The 14582-nt window shown below is 36.9% G+C and overlaps 2 protein-coding genes across 9 annotated transcripts in view; one reads left to right on the plus strand and one right to left on the minus strand.

The window, feature by feature from the left end:
• Window positions 1-14582, minus strand: part of PCDH15 (protocadherin related 15) — a 1753436-nt gene that overhangs the window by 796088 nt on the left and 942766 nt on the right. The gene's annotated exons all lie outside the window — the stretch shown is intronic.
• Window positions 3465-8684, plus strand: LOC112204585 (neurofilament medium polypeptide-like). Its single transcript, XM_063781507.1, is given in 4 exon segments — window positions 3465-3692; window positions 7629-8227; window positions 8229-8476; window positions 8479-8684. Coding segments are annotated over 4 exon segments (1233 nt in total). The 3' UTR covers window positions 8637-8684.

Below are 14582 nucleotides of genomic sequence, written 5' to 3' on the forward strand. Positions count from 1 at the left end.
TATCCCAAGGAAAAGCAAATATCATGGCAGCATCTTACATTTGTGAACACAGTGGTAAATATAGAGCATACAAAACCATGCATGGGTATTTTCTTCTGTTTTTAACAATGGATAATGAATGTCAAAAGTGATATTCAAACTATCAATATGCAAGTTAAAATTAAATCCATAAAGCACAGCAAAATAAGCATTTGTTCCATTGTAGAGCTCACGTTTCCTTGAGCACTTATTTTCTTTCTTTTCCCTCCTCTCTGCTCCTGTCCCCTCCCCTCCCTCCTTCCCTTCCTTCCTCCTTTCCTTCCTTCCTTCGACTTCCTTCCTGACTTCCATTTTTCTTTTTTCAGCTTTATTGAGGTATAACTGACAAGTAAAAATGAACATATTTAAGGTGTGCAACTTGATTTTTGTATATGCATACATTGTGAAATGATCATCATAATCAAGCTAATTAACATATCCATCACATCCATAATGTAAAACATATCTAATGCTGTACATTAGATATACTGTTACCATGCTGTACAATAGGTATATGCCACATTTTCCTTCTTCATTTATCTGTCCATGGACACTTAAGTTGTATCCATACCATAGCTATTGTATATAAAGCTGAAATGAAAACTAAAGCAAATATCGATTCAAAATTATTTTATTTCCTTTGAATAAAGACTCAGAAGTGGGATTGCTGAAGCATTTGGTAGTTCCATTTTTAATTGTTAAAGGAATCTTCATATTGTTTTCCATAATGGCTACACCAATTTACATTCCCATCAATATGTCTTCCTTTTTCTCCACTTCCTTCACAAAATTTATATTTTGAAGTTTGATAATAGCCATTCAAACAGGAATGTGGTGATACATTTTTGTGGTTTTGATTTGTATTTCCTGATAATTAATGTCATTAATCTTTCATCTTTCATCTACCTATTGACCTGTCGTCTTTCATCTAGCTGTTTGCCATTTGTACATCTTTGGATTAATGTCCATTTTTGTAAATTTATTTTTCTATTGAGTTTTGTGAACTCCTTATATATTTTGAATATTACCTTTTATCAGATATACAGTTGCAAATATTTTCTGCAGTTTGTCTTTTCAGTCTGTTGATTGTTTCTTTTACTGTGCAGAAGCTTTTTAGTTTGATGCAATTCCACTTCTATACTTTTGTTTTTGTTGCCTGTGCTTTTGCTGTCATATCCAAAAAAATCATTGCCAGAACCAATGACAAGAATCTTTTTCCTGATGGCTTTTTTCTATTAGTTTTACAGTTTCAAGTCTTATGTTTATGTCTTTAATCCATTTTAAGTTAATTTTTATTTTTGTATGTGGTATTAGGTAAGAGCTTATCTTCATTTTTCTACATGTGGATATCCAGTTTTCTCAGCACCATTTATTGAAGAAAATACCTTTTCCCCAGTGTGTATTCTTGGTGCCCTTATTGTAGGCTGGTTTACTCTAAGTGCATGGATTTATTTCTGGGCTCTCTGTTTTCTTGCATTAATCTATATGTCTGTTTTTATGCAAATTCCACACTGTTTTGATTAGATTTGTAAATTATTTTGAAATCAGAAAGTGTGATGCCACTAGCTTGCTTTTCTTGCTCATAATTGGTTTAGCTATTTGCTATTTGGAGTTTATTGTGGTTCCATATAAATTTTAGAATTTTTTTTCCTATTTCTGTAAAGAATGCCATTGGAATTTTGACAGGGATTGCATGAACCTGTTGATTCCTTTTGGCTAGCATGGCTACTAAAACAATATTAATTATTTCAATTCATAAACATTTATTTTCCATGGATGGATGTTTTTTCATTTATCTATGCTTTAACATTTTTCCTTGATTCCTCCTCCAAGATGGCCAACTAGATGCAGCCAGGAGAAACATCTCCCACAGAGGGACCACGCCATCAGGAAGACGGGTGTACCCCTAGTAAATCTTCAGAGGGAAGGCATTGAGAGCAGATAGAGAGAAGATACAGAAGGTGGGATAAAGGGAGATGAAGCTGGGAATGCTGCATGTGGCTACCACACACCAGGACTCATTCCTGGCTCCCAGCAACTCCTGTGGAAGGGGTGAGTTGAACAGAAAGGAGCAACTCACTCTCACCATGAGCCTCTGGAATCATAGCAGGAGGAGTCTTGTCAGCCACCATGGACACTTGAGTTGGCAGAGAAAGCTACTTAGTGAAGTGGTAGGGACAGAACTCCAGCTGCAGCAGAGCCCATGGGGTTTGGTGCAGGAGCATCTATAGTGGAGAACAGCCAGGGATGCCCATTCCCCTAGGCTTGATTTGCTCCTATAGTAGACATTAGCCCTAAGGAAAGGGGTGAACGTAGACTCTGTAGAGCAGTCTTGCCCATGAGATGAGCCAGGCCCCCTGAGCACCCTTTGGTGTGCTGTCTTCTCTTTGGGCCCCAGCCTGCCTGTACCTGCTAGCAGTGCACCCCCTCAGGCACCTCAAGGGGGCCTGCCTCATTGCTCCTGCACTGGTGGACTGCAACTGACTGGGAGAGTGCTCCAGAAGAGCAAACCCTGTGTATACATATAAGACTGCCCATGTCCTCCCCACACTACAGCCTCCTCCATACTGCTTTGCCTGCAGGCACTTGCTGCCAGCGATCCCCATACATCTCTTTGCCTGTACATGTGTTTGCAGACAGACCTAGCCTTTCCTTCTCTGACAGTGCATGTGTACACATGTACCATGCCATGCCATGCCACTATTGCTGGCTTGAGTGTGCCCCATCCCTTCTCCCCCTGTTGCACTGCCATTTTTGTTGGAGCATTGGAGGGCATATAGTTTGACAGCTCTGCCACCACCAGTGCTCCACTCCTGTGCCAAAACTGCTGGCATGAAACTAAGTACAGAAAACAGTGTATCTACTCCCATCCCTGAGAGGTCACTGCTGTAAGCAAGAATGCTCACAGAGGGTGCACACAGTCCTGCGACCACTAGCGCCCCATCCCTGTGCTAACACCAGCACCAGTACAAATGTGCACACCATTGCCAGCAGGGCCCCCCACCTTCCCAAACCATACCACCACAGCCACTACTACAAACACCCACATGGAGGCTGTCATCTTCCATGTGGATGGAGGATGCTGCTGGTACATGCAAATGTGGACACATCCCACTACGACTGTCCTACAAAATGCTTTGGCTAGGAGTAGCCATTAGAGTGTTGTGACCAGCAGTCTGAGATCACATTGACCCCTCCAGTGCAGCAGGTTCCTAAACTTGATCCACAGGTAATAGCTGGTGTATGATACCAGTCTCCCAGAGTTAGAGCACACAATGCAGAGTGCTGAGCTGAGCCTTGGCCACCTGAAGTCTTCCACTAACAAAGCCAGGTGACTGAACACAGCTTATACCATAATCAAACCCTCAAGGTCATAAAATAGAATAAAAGAAAAAAAATCCAAAGGACAGCAACTTCAAAGATTGAAGGAACACCAGCCCACAAAGATGAGAAAGAACCAGTGCAGGAACTCTGACAACTCAAAAAGCCAGAGTGCCTTCTTTCCTCCAAATGAGCACACTAGCCCTCCAGCAAGAATTCCTAATGAGGCAGAGGTAGCTGAAATGACAGAAATAGAATTCAGATTATGGATAGGAATAAAAATCATTGAGTTTTGGGAGAATGTTGAAACCAAATCTAAGGAAGCTAAGAATCACAATATTAAGATACAGAAGGTAACAGACAAAATAGCCAGTACAGAAAAACAAACAAACAAACAAAAAACATAAATGACAGGATAGAGCTGAAAAACACTCTACAAGAATTTCATAATGCAATTGTATTAAGAGAAGAATACCAAGCTAAGGAAAGAATCTCAGCGCTCAAAGACTGTTTTTCTTAAATAAGATGGTCAGACAAGAATAAAGAAAAAAGAATAAAAAGGAATGAAGCAAACCTCCAGGAAATATAGGAATATATAAAGAGACCAATATTATGACTCACTGGTGTCCCCGAAAGAGATGAGAAGAAAGAAAGCGACTTGGAAAACATAAGTCAGGATATCATCCATGAGAACTTCCCCAACCTAACCACCAATATTCAAATTCAGAAAATGAAGAGAACTCCCACAAAGTACTTCACAAGAAGATCATCCCCAAGATACATAATCATCAGGTTCTGTAAGGTCAAAATGAAAGAAAAAAATGTTAAAAGTAGCTAGAGAGAAAGGACAGATCACCTACAAAAGGAAGCCCATCAGACTAACAGCAGACCTCTCAGTACAAATCCTACAAGTCAGAAGAGATTTGGGACCTATATTCAATAACCTAAAGAGAAGAAATTCCAGCCAAAGAAATTTATATTTGGCTAAACAAAGCTTCCTAAGTGAAGGGAAATATGATCCTTTTCAGAAAAGCAAATGCTGAGGGATTTTATTACCACCAGACCTGCCTTATAAGAGCTTCTGGAAGCATTAATATGGATGGGAAAGACCATAACCAGCAACCACACAAACTCACTTAAGAACACAGACCAGTAACACTATAAAGCAACCAAACAAGTCAGCATAATAAGTCGACAGCAACAGGATAACAAGATCAAATACACATTAATACTAACCTTGAATGTAAATGAACTAATTTTCCCAATTAAAAGGCACAGAATGTAAGCTGGATAAAGAACCAAAACGCAATTGTATGCTGTCTGCAAGAGACCCATCTGACATGCAGTGATGCCCACAGAATCAAATAAAGGAATGGAAAAAAATCTGCCATGCAAAGAGAACACAGAAAAAAAGCAATTATTGCAATCCTAATTTCAGACAAAAAAGATTCTAAACCAATAAAAATAAGAAATGGCAAAGAAGGGCATTATATAAGAGAAAAGGGTTCAATTCAACAAGAAGACCTAACTAGCCTATATATACATGCACCTAACACAGAAACATTCAGATTTATAGACCAAGTTCTTAGGGACCTTCAAGGAGACTTAGGCTACTACACAATAATACGGGGAAATTTTGACACCCCCACTGACAGTATTAGACAGACCATTTAAGCAGAAAATTAACAAAAATAATCAGAACATGAACTTAACACTGGACAAAATTGAGCTGCGAAACAGCTACATAACTGTTCACCAAAAAACAACATAATGTACATTCTTCTCATGTACACACAACACATATTCTAACAACGACCACACAATCAAACATAAAGCAATCCTCAGCAAATGCAAAAGAACCGAGGTCATACCAACCACTCTCTTGGACAACAGCACAATAAACATAGAATTGAAGAACAAGAAAATCAGTCAAAACCATACAATCACATGGAATTTAAACAACCTGTTCCTGAATGACTTTTGGGTAAATAATGAAATTAAGGCAGAAATCAAGAAGTATTTTGAAATTAGTGAGAACAAATATATAATATACCAGAATCTCTGGGACACAATTAAGGCAGTGTTGAGAAGGAAATTCATAGCACAAAACACCCTCATCAAAAAGTTAGAAAGACCTCAAATTAACAACCTAATATCATAGTTAAAAAACTACAGAAGCAAGAGAAAAACAACAACAACAAAATAACAACAACAAAAACAAACAAACAAAAAAACCCAAAGCTAGCAGAAGATAAAAAATACACCAAATCAGAGCTGAACAGAAAGAGACTGAGACATAATACAACCATTCAAAAGATCAATGAAGCCAGGAGTTGACTTTTTGAAAACATTAATACAATAGATAGACCACTGGTTAAACTAAGAAAGAAGAAAACAGAGAAGATCCAAATAAACAGAATCATAAATGAGAAAGAGAATATTACCACTGACCCCACAAAACTACAAATAACCATCAGAGACTCCTATGAAATCGTCTATGAACACAAACTAGAAAATCTAGACTAAATGGATAAATTCCTAGACACATACAGTCTTCCAAGCTGAACCAGGAAGAAATTAAATCCCTGAAGATAACTATAACAAATTCTGAAATTGAATCAGTAATAAACAGCCTGCAAACCAAAAACAGCCCTAGACCAGATGAATTCACTTCTGAATTCTACCAGATGTACAAAGAAGAGTTGGTGCATTCCTACTGAAACGGTTCCCCCAAAATTGAGAAGGGACTTCTCCTCAACTCATTCTATGAGGCCAGTATCATCCTGATAACAAAAACCTGGCAGAGACACAACAAAAAAGAGAACTTTAGGCCAATATACTTGATGAACTTTGATGCAAATATCCTTAACAAAATACTACCCAGCTGAATCCAGCACTATATCACGAATCCACCACAATCAATATTCTTCATCCCTGGGATGCAACGTTTGTTCAATATACAAAAATCAATAAATATGATTTATAAAATAAAGAGAACTAAAGACAAAAACCACATGAACATCTCAATAGATGCAGAAAGACTTTTGAAAAAATTCCGCTTCCCTTCATGTTAAAAACTCTTTACAAATTAGGTATTGAAGGAATATACCTCAAAATAATAAGAGCCATATATTGCAAACCCACAGCCAACATCAGACTGAATGGGCAAAAGCTGGAAGCACTGTCCTTGAAAACCAGCACCAAAAAAATGATTTCTCCACTTGCTATTTCTATTCAACACAGTATTGGAAATTCTGGCCAGAGCAATCAGGCAAGAGAAAGAAATAAAAGGCATCCAAATAGGAGGAGAGGAAGTCAAACTAATCCTGTTGGCAGATGAAATGATTCTATATCTAGAAAAGCCCAGTTTCAGCTCAAAAGCTCTGTAAGCTGACAAACAACTTCAGCAAAGTATTAAGGTATAAAAATCAATGTACAAAAATGACTACCATTGCTATATATCAACAACAGCCAAGCTGAGAGCCAAATCAGGAATACAATCCCATTCACAATTGCCACAAAAAGAATAAAATACCTAGGAATACAGCTAACCAGAAAGGTGAAAGATCTCTACAATGAGAACTATAAAACACTGCTAAAAGAAATCAGAGATAACAGAAATAAATTTTAAAAAAAATTCTATGCTCATGGATAGGAAGATTCAATATGGTTAAAATGACCATATTGCCCAAAGCAATTTGTAGATAAAATGTTATTCCTATCCAATTAGCAATTACATTCTTCACAGAACTAGAAAAAAATCAATTTTAAAATTCATATGGAACCAAAAACATAGCCCAAATAATCAAGGGAATCTTAAGCACAAAGAACAAAGCTGGAGGCATCATGCTACCTGACTTCAAACTATACTACAGGGCTACAGTAACCAAAACAACATGGTATTGGTACAAGAACATATGCATAGACCAACAAAACAAAGCAGAGAGTCAAGAAATAAGTCTGTACAGCTACAACCATCTGCTCTTTGAGAAAACTGACAAAAAATAAGTAATGGGGAAACAACTCCCTATTCAATAAATTGTGCTGGGATAACTGGCTAGCCATATGCAGAGATTGAAACTGGACCCTTTCCTTACATAATATACAAAAATCAATTCAAAATGTATTAAATACTTAAATGTAAAACCCAAAACTATAAAAGCACTGGAAGACAACATAGGCAATACTATTCTGAACATAAGATCTGACAAAGATTTCATGGAAAATATGCCAAAAGCAATCACAGCAAAAGAAAAATTGACAAACTAATTGAAAAACTGGTACACTAGTCTCCAGTGAAAGCAACTGCACCTGAAGTTAATGGAGAGAAAGAAGGGGAAAAGGAAGAAGAAGAGGAGGTAAAAGATGAGGGTGCTAAGTTAGACCAAGCTGAAGAGGGAGGATCTGAGAAGGAAGTCTCTAGTGAAAAAGAGGAAGGTGAGCAGGAAGAAGGAGAAACAGAGGCTGAAGGTGAAGTAGAGGAAGCCAAAGCTAAAGAGGAAAAGAAAGTTGAGGAAAAGAGTGAGGAAGTGGCCACTAAGGAGGAGTTGGTGGCAGACACCAAGGTGGAAAAGCCAGAAAAAGCCAAGTCTCCTGTGCCAAAATCACCAAAGGAAGAGGCAAAGTCAAGAGCAGAAGTGGGGAAAGGTGAACAGAAAGAGGAAGAAAAGGAAATCGAGGAAGCTCCCAAGGAACAGAAGGTAGAGAGAAAGGAAGAGAAACCAATGGATGTGCCAGAGAAGAAGAAAGCTGAGTCCCTGGTAAAGGAGGAAGCCATGGAGGAGGCAGTCACCATTACCAAATTGGTAAAGGTGCACTTGGAGAAAGAGACCAAAGAAGACGGGAAGCCACAGCAACAGGAGAAAGAGAAGGAGAAAGTGGGAGGAAATGGGGAATGAGAAGGAAGGGAGTGATAAAGGTTCCAAGGAATCCAGAAAGAAAGACATATCTGTCAATGGAGAGGTAGAAGGAAAAGAGAAGGGAGAGCAGGAGACCAAGGAAAAAGGCAGTGGGAGGGAAGAGGAGTAAGACATTGTCACCAATGACCTAGACTTAAGCCCAGCAGATGAAAAGAAGGGGGATGATAAAAATGAAGATAAAGTGGTGGTGACCAAAATAGTAGAAAAAATCACCAGTGAGAGGGAGATGGTGCTACCAAATACATCACTAAATCTGTAACCATCACTCAAATGGTCGAAGAGCATGAAGAGACCTTTGAGGAGAAACCAGTGTCTACTAAAAAGGTAGAAAATGTCACTTCACATGCCATAATAAAGGAAGTCACCCAGAGTGACTAAGATTTGAGTCCACTGCAAAAGTTTGAGCCATACGACAATTTCAAAATGCATGTGATTGACAGCTTCAAAACAGAACAGATTCTCCCATAGGGGCTCCAGACATTGTATTTTACTTTGTGCAATGTGAGGAGACTGCATGCAAGCTCAGTGTGCTCCCCCCTCAGTCTTTGGGAGATTCAAATGCATGATACTGTATGTACCTGGGAAATTTACCAATTTCCTGCACTGTTGGAAGGGGGTCACTCAGGAGGGGAGATGTCTTGAGATGTATTATGTAAAGTACCAACTGAGCCAAAAACAATAAATGAAACACAGAACTCTCTTAGCCTTAAGAAAGCTATATATGAATAATTATGTTTACCACACTGGTGCATTTAAAATGGACTTTTCTTCATGGGAGAACCTTGTTGACACGGACAGTTTGCAATCTTATGTTGATCGATGTGAAATGTCATAGCAGTACTTGCTCAATAAAGGTCATATTGGAAACATAGTCAAAAAATAAATAAACGAAAGAGCTTCTGCACAGCAAAGGAAACTATCAACAAAGTTACCAGACAACCTATAGAATGGGAGAAATTATTTGCAGATTATGTAGCTGACAAAGGTCGATTATCTAGCATCTATAAGGAATTTCAACAAATTTACAGAAAAAAAACAAACAGCCCCACTAAAAAGGGTGAAAAGTACATGAACAGACACTTTTCAAACACAAAAACAAAAAAATACTTGCAGCCAAAAAACGTATTTTAAAAAAGCTCAACATCACTGATCATTAGAGAAATGCAAATAAAAACCACAATAGAAAACATCTCACACCAGTCAGGAAGCTTTCTATTAAAAAGTCAGAAAGTAGCATATGTTGGCCTGGTTGTGGAGAAGAGGGCTCACTTTTACACTGTTGGTGGGAGTATAATTTAGTTCGTCCATTGTAAGAAGCCATGTGGTAACTCCTCAAAGTGCCAAAAACAGAACTGCCATTTGACCCAGCAATCCCATTACTGGGTATATAGCCAAAGGAATATGATTGATGTATTATAAAGACACATGCCCACATATGTTCATTTCAGTAAATGTGGTACATATGCACCACGGAATTCTACGCAATCATAAAAAGAATGAGACCATGTCCTTTGCGGTAACATGGATGGAGCAAGAGACCATTATTCTATGCAAACTAATACAGGGACAGAAAAACAGAAAACAGAAATACTGCATGTTCTCACTTATAAGTGGGAGCTAAATGATGAAAACACATGGACACAAAGACAGCAACAACCAGACAGTGAGGCCAACCAGAAGGTGGAGGGTAAGAGGGAGAGGATCTGAAAAAAGTAGTTATTAGCTACTTTGCCTAGTACACAGGTGATTAAACATTCGGAATATCAAACCCCCATGACATAATTTTACCTATATAACAAACCTGCACATATACCCCTAAACCTAAAAGTTTTTTAAAAAAGAAAAATGTTGTATTTTGCAAAAAGTAAACATTTTCCTTTATTAATACTTTATAATTTTCAGTGTATGTATTTTCCTGTTTGATTAAATATATTCCAAAGTATTTATTCTTATTATTACATAAATAGGATTTTTTAAATTTCCTTTCAGATAATCTATTTTTAGCCTCTACAAATGCCACTTACTTTCATTTAGAGCAACTTTACTAAATTCATGTGTTAATTGTAACATTTTTTGGTTGTCATTGAGACTTTTAGACTTTTCTGCCTATACACCTATATGTCAACTGTAAACAGAGATAATATTACTGTTTCTTGTCTAGTTTGAATGTCTTTCATTTCTTTTTATTGTATCATTGTTCTTGACTAGAAGTGGCAAGAGCAGGAAATCTTGTACAGGATTTTAGAGGAGAGGCTTTTGGGTTTTCCCCATTGACTATTATGTTATCAGTGGGCTTTTCTTATATGGCTATTATTGTGGTGAGGTAGGTTTTCTCTACACCTATTGTATTGAGAGTTTTTTAAATTAGAAATAGGTATTAAATTTGACAAATATTTTTCCAGAACTTTTTGAGACGATCATATGGTTTTTGTGTTTCATTCTGTTTATGTAGGGTATCACATTGAATGACTTATGCATGTTCAACCATCCTTGCACCCCAGGGATAAGTCCTAGTTGGTCATTGTGTACAATTTTTTCAGTGTGTTGTTGCATTCAGTTTGCTTGTATTTTATTGAGCATTTCTGAGTCTACATTCATCAAGGTTACTGGCCTGTAGTTTACTTTTCTTGTGGATGTCTTTGGTTATCAGGTCGATGCTGGCTACATGAAATGAGTTTGTAAGTGTTCCATCGTCTAGATTTTCAAATAGTTTAAGAAATATTATTAATTCTTTGAATGTTTGCTGGAATTCTCCCACAAAGCCATGCAGTGCTGGACTATTCTATTTCTTCTTCAATCTTGGTAGGATGTATCTTTCTAGGAATTTATCTATTACTTCGCATTTATCTAATTTGTTGGTGTATATTTATTCATAGCAGTCCCTTAAGGGCTCTTTTTATTTTTGAGACATCTGTTGTAATGTTTCCTCTTTCATATACAGTTTTATTTATTTCAGTCTTCTCTCTCTCTTTGGTTACTCTAGTTTTCTAGAGTTTTATTTGTGTCAGTTTTATTTGTCTTTTTCAAAACACAACTCAGTTTTGTTGACTTTTGAAATAGCTTTTTTGTCCTTTTTAAAATTTATTTTTTGCCTTAATTAGCATTATTTCCTTCTTTCTGATAATATTTGGGTTAGTATGTATTTTTTTCTGTCTTTGGCTAGTTATTTTTTTTAGGTTGTTTATTTGAGATGTTTCTTTTTTTTTTTTTCTTCCTCAGAAACATTTAATAGGTATTCACAAACAGAAGCCATGTCTCTCGAGGCTGTGAGACAAGATGATGGATCCCCATGCCATTAACCCCCAGAACCCAGGGCTTATATACTATAGGTAAGGAGAATTGAAGTAATTTGGTCAGAATTTATGGTAAGTGTGTGCTCTTAACAGTAGCAGAGTAAAAATCTTAGAGGCATTCCCAGAACCGAGGTTAATGAAAAGCCAACATGTTGGATTAGCATTTAAGACAGAATTGGTTTAGCCTGTACACTCCACCTCTCTGACCCAGATTTTACAATTTCACATTCTCTCTTCTTCCAAGATGGTCCCTGAGCCTAGAGAGAGGTTGTTTGATATTGCACAGCTTTAGCAGTAGTGCGTTGGCAATGGAAAACAGATTGGGCCCAGTTGCTATAATGTTCCTTCTCAGAAATACTTTTGCTATATCTCACAACTGTTGGTATGTTTTCTTTTCATTTTTGTCAGGAGGTAATTTTTAATTTTTTAAATTTAATCTTGGACCCAATGATTGTTCAAGAGTGTATTGTTTAGCTTCCATGTATTTGTGAATTTTCTTGTTTCTTTACCATTAACTGATTTACACTTTCACTCTATTGTGACCTGAAAAGATACTTGATACAGTTTCTATCATCTTAAAGTTGAGTTGTTTTGTTATCTAATAGGTGATCTATTGTGAAGAGTGTTCCATATGTGCTTGAAAAGAATGTACAATCTTCTGTTGTTGGGTAGAAAGTTCTGTAGATGTCTGTTAGGTTAATTTGGTCTCTCCTATTGTTCAAGTAAGCTGTTTTCCATTGATTTCTCTGTGGATGTTCTGTCCATTATTAAAAGTGGAATATTAAAATCTTCTAGTATTATTGTGCTGCTATAAATTTCTCCAGTTCTGTCAGTGTTTGCTTTAAATATTTAGATCTGATATTGAGTGCATATACATTTACAATAGTTATATCTTCCTATCGAATTAACCTTTTTATCTTTATGTAATGACCTTCTTTGCCCCTGGAGACAGTTTTTGACATAAAGTCTATTTTGTCTAATGTAAGTATAGCCATTCTGCTTTCTTTACATTACCATTTGCATAAAATATATATTTTTCCATCCTATCATGTTTAACTATGTGTGTCCTTAAATAGTTGGTGCCAAGTTTTTATTCTTTCAGCCAGTTAATATCATGTGATTGGTCAGTTTAATCCTTTTACATTTAAAGTAACTATTGATAGGGAAGGATTTACTATTGAAATTTTACTGACTGCTGTTTTTCTTGTTCCTTTACTCTTTTTCTTTCTTGATGTCTTATTTTGTGTTTCTTTTTTTGTTATTGTTGTTTGACAGGCTTTAATTCCTTTCTCCTTTTCTTTTATAACTAGTTTTTTAACTAATGTAGGTAGTAGATTTTCTTTTTTAAGTACTATGGCTATTTTCTGTGTGAATGACATGAGTCTTACATAAAATATAATTACAATAATCTAAAACTGATAACTTCTCTTCCACACAAAAACTTCACATTTTTACCTTGTTCCCATGATAGATTATTGATATCAGAATTTACATATCTTAACATGTGTATCTATTAATGTAATTTTAGTTATACCTATATTTAATACTTTTTTAAATTTTAGATTAGAATTAAAAGTGATTTACCTACCACAACCACAATAATATAGTATTTTTTATTTGCCTCTATAAATTTACCATTACCAATGAGTTTTATACTTTTGTATGCTCTTATATTGTTATTTAGCATCCTTTGATTTCAACTTAAAGTACTCCCTTTAGCATTTTTTATATGACAAGTCTAGTGGCAATAAACTCCCTCAGCTTTTGTTTTTTTAAATTTTGTCTTAAGTTTTAAAGGATAATTTTCTGGGTATACTGTTTTGATTGGCAGTTGTGTATTTGTTTGTTTGTTTCCGCATTTTAAATGTATCATCCAACTCCCTTCTGGCCTCCAAAGTTTCTGCTGAAAATCCACCAATGATCATAGGAGGGTTCCCTAACACATAACAAGTCGTTTTTCTTTTGCTGCTTTCAGTGGTCTCTGGGTGTCCAGAGTATGCCAGCTCTCATCATTGCCCTGAAACAGGTGAGATACTGATCCTTTTTAGTAGTAACCATAAACGTTGGGGCACTAACTGGATTTTCCAATTTCTTCTCTCCTCAGGGAAAAGCTGGGTGTATAATCTGCTCATGCTGAACTGAGCTGGGGAAAATAACTATGGCAAATGTTTGCAAGCTCATTCAAACCACAGACTTTTTCAAACTGTTGCTTTGATCTCTGTAGCCTCCATGGGCCTAATGGATGCTGATCTCCATTAGTTCTCATAGACACGTCAGTTGAAAGCTAGTTCCTCGGGTAGCAGCTGGAAAAGTTAAGGGGATAGATATGTAGATAAATTCCTTCCAGACTGAAGCTAGAGGCTTGCTTTTATCATTAGAGTGAGCAAGTGGGAGAATTTGTGGAAATATCCACATGCCTGTTTAAAATGGCTGCTTTGTTTTCTATAGCCCACATGTAAATAGTGAATGGCAACACCAATAGCTCTCATAGACAGTGAGTTAGAAGCCAGACCTCAGGTAGGAGCTAGAAAACTTAGAATGCTTGATTTGTAGTCTAACTTCTTTCATAGAGAATCTGGGAACTGGGCTTTATTGTTGTAGCTAGTTGGTGAATGGGGAGGTGGAGTGGAGGAGACATGGGAAGAACCCATTTGTTTGGGCATTTTTTCTCAATGTACCTTAGTTTGTCTGTAGTAGCTGGCCACAGTAGTGATGATTCTATTTCCTGAGAGGTGAGAATTGCTGCCAAAGAATGTCTGCCATGGATGAGAATACAAAGAAAGGAAACTAAGAACTCTAAAAGCAGCTACTAGAAACCCTTCACAGAGGACAAGAATTATCTTCAGTTTTGAGATATATGAGAATGATTACAACTCCTTTGAGCAGGCTTCACATACTGCCCAAAGATGCTTCTCTAGTTTGTGTCCTTCTTGCTATCAGAAAGAGAGAAGGAAACTAAATAAAACAAAATAAAAATTTTAGAATTTTGTGCTGTCTTGGACATGGAAGCAATGGGTCAGGATCAAGATTG

The sequence above is a fragment of the Pan troglodytes genome, chromosome 8 (genome assembly GCF_028858775.2).
Source record: "Pan troglodytes isolate AG18354 chromosome 8, NHGRI_mPanTro3-v2.0_pri, whole genome shotgun sequence".
Taxonomy (NCBI): Eukaryota; Metazoa; Chordata; class Mammalia; order Primates; family Hominidae; genus Pan; species Pan troglodytes.